The 4,239-nt window shown below is 40.1% G+C and overlaps 1 protein-coding gene across 1 annotated transcript in view; it reads right to left on the minus strand.

Moving 5' to 3' along the window:
• Window positions 1-4,239, minus strand: part of LOC115302018 (RNA polymerase-associated protein LEO1) — a 40,042-nt gene that overhangs the window by 15,572 nt on the left and 20,231 nt on the right. The window contains exons 7-9 of the mRNA XM_029952007.1: window positions 2,951-3,045; window positions 2,270-2,404; window positions 777-912 (exon numbers count right to left, since the gene is read on the minus strand). Coding sequence (XP_029807867.1) covers window positions 777-912; window positions 2,270-2,404; window positions 2,951-3,045 — 366 coding nt within the window. The remainder of the gene's footprint in view (window positions 1-776; window positions 913-2,269; window positions 2,405-2,950; window positions 3,046-4,239) is intronic.

Below are 4,239 nucleotides of genomic sequence, written 5' to 3' on the forward strand. Positions count from 1 at the left end.
GCAGCCACTCTAGAAAACAATATGGAGGTTCCTCAAAAAACTATCAATAGAACTCCCCTATGACCCAGCAATAGCACTGCTGGGTATCTACCCAAGGGACACAGGAGTGCTGATACATAGGGTCATATGTACCTCAATGTTCATAGCAGCACTTTCAACAATAGGCAAATCATGGAAAGAGCCTAAATGTCCATCAACTGATGAATCGATCAAGAAGATGTGATTTATGTATACAATGGAGTACGACATGGCAATGCGAAAGAATGAAATCTGGCCATTCGTAGCAATGTGGATGGACCTCGAGGGTGTCATGCTAAATGAAATAAGTCAGGCAGAGAAGGACAGATACCGTATATTTTCACTCATAAGTCTAATAAGGGAAACTTAACAGAGGATCATGGGGGAGGGGAAGGGGGAAAAAATAGTTGGGAGAGAGGGAGGGAGGCAAACCATGAGAAACTCTTGAAAACTGAGAACAAATTGAAGGCTGATGGGGGAGGGAGTGGGGAGTGATGGGCATAGAGGAAGGCACTTATTGGGATGAGCACTGGGTGTTATATGGAAACCAACTGGACAATAAAGTATAAAAGAAAAAAATTAAAAAATAGATTTTCTCACACAAAAAAATAATAGACTACAATATGATGTAAACATAACTTTTACATGTAAAACAAAAAACTTTATTAGGCTTTATTGCAGAGGTCTGGAACAAAACCCACAGTCTCTCTGAGGTGTGCCTATACCCAAAATCCCAGCATAGAGCTTAGCAAATGTACCTTAATCATTTCAGTGCGTTGGCACTCAGGATCACGTCCAGCCATCGGCAGGATTCTAATCTTCTGTGTCTTTGAACATCTATCCGCAAGTGACAGGGTCATCTTCCTATGTGTGGCGCTGTCTGTAGAGTGAGGTCTGCAGAAAATGAATCAAAAGAATGCCTCACTGTTTACCAAATGCACCTGTGAGCCAGTCACATCAACATCACAAAAACAATAGACCAGAAACCAATGCTATTCTCTAGGAAAAAATAAGGCAGGGACACTAAACTGCACATACCAGGTGAGAAGATTTCAAACTTTCTTCAGTCTATGGATCACTGAAACATTCGTATCTCACAAGAAATTAAGAAACAAAAGCCAGGGAGTGCCTGAGTAGCTCAGTTGGTTGAGTCCAACTTCAGCTCGGGTCATGATCTCAGAGTTCATGAGTTCGAGCCCCACGTCGGACTCTGTGCTGAAAGCTCAGAGCCTGAAGCCTGCTTCAGCATCTGTGTTTCCCTCTCTCTCTGTTTCTCCCCTCACTCACACTCTGTCTCTCTCTCTCACAAAAATAAAGATTTTTAAAAATTAATTTTAAAAAAAGGAAAGAAACAAAAGCCGTAGTAAAAAACATTTTTTTTACAAGGCACAACTGTCTTCTAGAATCAGTAAATACATACACTCAAGGTGATTTACTGGAACTAAGCACCAAGCACAGTGCTTTGCATTTTACAAGTTATAGGATTTCACTGTCAAAGCGACTCTATGAAATAATGATTTTATGTATTAAGAAATTGAAGCAGGGAGGTGGAGAAAATTGCACAAGGTCGCATATGTGGAAATGGAAATGAAATATAGGTCTGATGCTGAAGCCTATACTTCTGACCATCGTAAAATTTTCAAAAAGCTAAGTCACAATCAAGATTATTGTGTCCTCTCTAAAGATAAACATTACCCACAGAAGATCACCTGCTTAGAATCAAGAAAAGAAAAACATGACCATTTCACTGTAGTGCCTGCACAGTCTAAAGAAGGGGAATGCTCTCACCAGCTGACCCGAGGACTCGGGGCTGCAGGGCGGACACACCCCAGAGTGGTACCAACACAGCAGCCTTCACGCCCAACTCACTGTCTTTCCTCTGACTGCATGCACACTACCAACCCCCAGTCATCAGTCTTCCAGATCAACCTTATTGGAGGGGGGGAAGTGGGGAACACCCTTGACCAGCAAGTATTCTAGGGCCCCTGGCAGTTATAGTAATCACTGGAATAAACTGAAGTTCTGATTTACATAACAGTCTCTTGTAAGTTTGAGTAACATGACCCGGTTCCCTGTGAAAGAGCAACATTTAGTGTACCTGACATTATAGCCTTTGAATCTTTGAGTTAAGACCCAGACCTTGCCCTTTGGTGAATTATACAGGTTATGTTCAATCAGGAGTCAGGTATTTTGGACAATACCTATATTCATTGTTTTTACTGTAATAAATATTGTAGTTGATAATAGTTACCTGAATGTGAGTTTGGTTTTAAAAACAGCTTGTCCCTGTAGACCAGTACCTTGTCTTATAAAAAGATGGTTGTGATCTCCCTGTAGTGGAGCTTTGTAAACATCAAACACTTCGTTGCCTAAATGCAGAGACATACTGAAAAGAAGAAACACTTCACATATTAAAGTCATAAAGCTTTCATTCTATAATTTTATTTTACTTAAAATGTGATTCAACTGCTACTCTCTCCTTAGAGTTCAGAAGCAAAGAGTAAAGAAGGAAGGATGATGTGAAAAACAACCTACATAGAAGCAATATATGTTGTGTTTATGTTTACAAATGAAGTATATTCAGAAGGAAAACATCCTGTGACATTTACTCAGCCTCCACTACTTTCCCAGTGAGGGGCAGCTTTTCTGACATGTAATCTTATACCGAGCAGTATGCAATGGGGAAGGCAGCTGCTCTAACATTTCCAAAAAACCTATACCATAGGCAGCAAGGACAATTACATCTTTGACTTACTTTTAATGTCTTTAACCAGCCCCTATGACCCTCAACTACCTATTTATTTCTCTCAGGATTTCTGTGCAATGCCAAGGACTTGGCAATGGAAATTCTTTAATATGAGGCATCTCCAAAATAAGGTTTTATTCTAAAGTTTGATCCCTCCTACCCACATTCTAGGAATTTCAGACTCACCTTCCATCTGACCACTTGACTATCCGAGCGTTGCTTTCTTTAATTTCATTTCCTTCCTCATCCCGGCGTATCCTCCATCTTATAGTATTTTCTACCTGTTTTAAAACACAAGAGCCTTAGAAGGTTGTAGTTTCTGCTTCCTTTCTCCTCAAGAGACACAGAATCATAGAATTAGCATACACATGTAGCAACAGAAAAACACTGAAACCCTCTTGTTTTATTCACCTAGAGATGCTGAATAAATTAACAATAGGAAAAACAACTAATTTAAGTGAATTTCTGAACTCGTAGTGATGGGATCACAAAGGGGACTGAATGCCAGAGCATTTGAGCTAATGTGAAATCTGTCCTGACCCTGGAATGTGTTACAATACAGGAAGAGCCATCAGGACAAGAGATAAAGACCTAAGCCCACAGGAAGTAGCAATTTAGACCTCCTTCTATAAAGCAGGTTCTCTTACAGAGCTAAAAACCAAATAAATGTGAGACCAAAAACCTCTGCCTAGGCAAATAGGGAAACTCGTCAAATATGGGTAAGGAAAAAGCAACACCCTAGAAAGATTAAAACCCAGGTTTTTGAGCAGGTTTATAGTCTAACTTTATCTTAATTGCATGCGGGGGAAATGCCAGGCAGATGTGGAAAACATTCAAGAGCTTCCTAAAATGAAAACCACTGCTTGAAATCAAAAATTCAATGGATAGAAACCAATTTGACAATAAACTAAAATAAAAATAAAAATAAAAATAAAAATTCAATGGGACTATCAGGAAAGTATAGCACATTAAATGCATGTAGTTTATCACTGCTGCATCCTGGAAACCCATTAAAATGGCAGTGAAGAAATTTTAAAAAAGATATACTCACAAGGATAAAGAGGTGACAAAAAGAGGGACACCTGGGTAGCTAAGTCAGTTGACCATCCAACTTCCACTCAGGTCATAATCTCACTGTTGGTGAGTTTGAGCCCCGTGTCAGACTCTATGCTGACAGCTCAGAGCCTGGAGCCTGCTTCGGAATCTGTGTCTCCCTCTCCCTCTGTCCCTCCCCACCTCACACTCTCTCTCTCTCTCTCTCTTAAAAATAAATAAACATTAAAAAAGAAAGATGGCAACAAAAAGAAGTCACTATTTTCAAAATTGACAGATCTAAGCCCATGCCTCCCTATGCCTATCCCCTACCATCAACCTGCTCCCACTTAGACTTTCTGGATGTCCACTATTAGCTGTGACTGTCTTTGTAACTGGGTCCTAATGGTTCCCTTCCAGGTTTTCCACTTTCCTCTTTATTC

The sequence above is a fragment of the Suricata suricatta genome, chromosome 9 (genome assembly GCF_006229205.1).
Source record: "Suricata suricatta isolate VVHF042 chromosome 9, meerkat_22Aug2017_6uvM2_HiC, whole genome shotgun sequence".
In the NCBI taxonomy this organism is placed as follows: Eukaryota; Metazoa; Chordata; class Mammalia; order Carnivora; family Herpestidae; genus Suricata; species Suricata suricatta.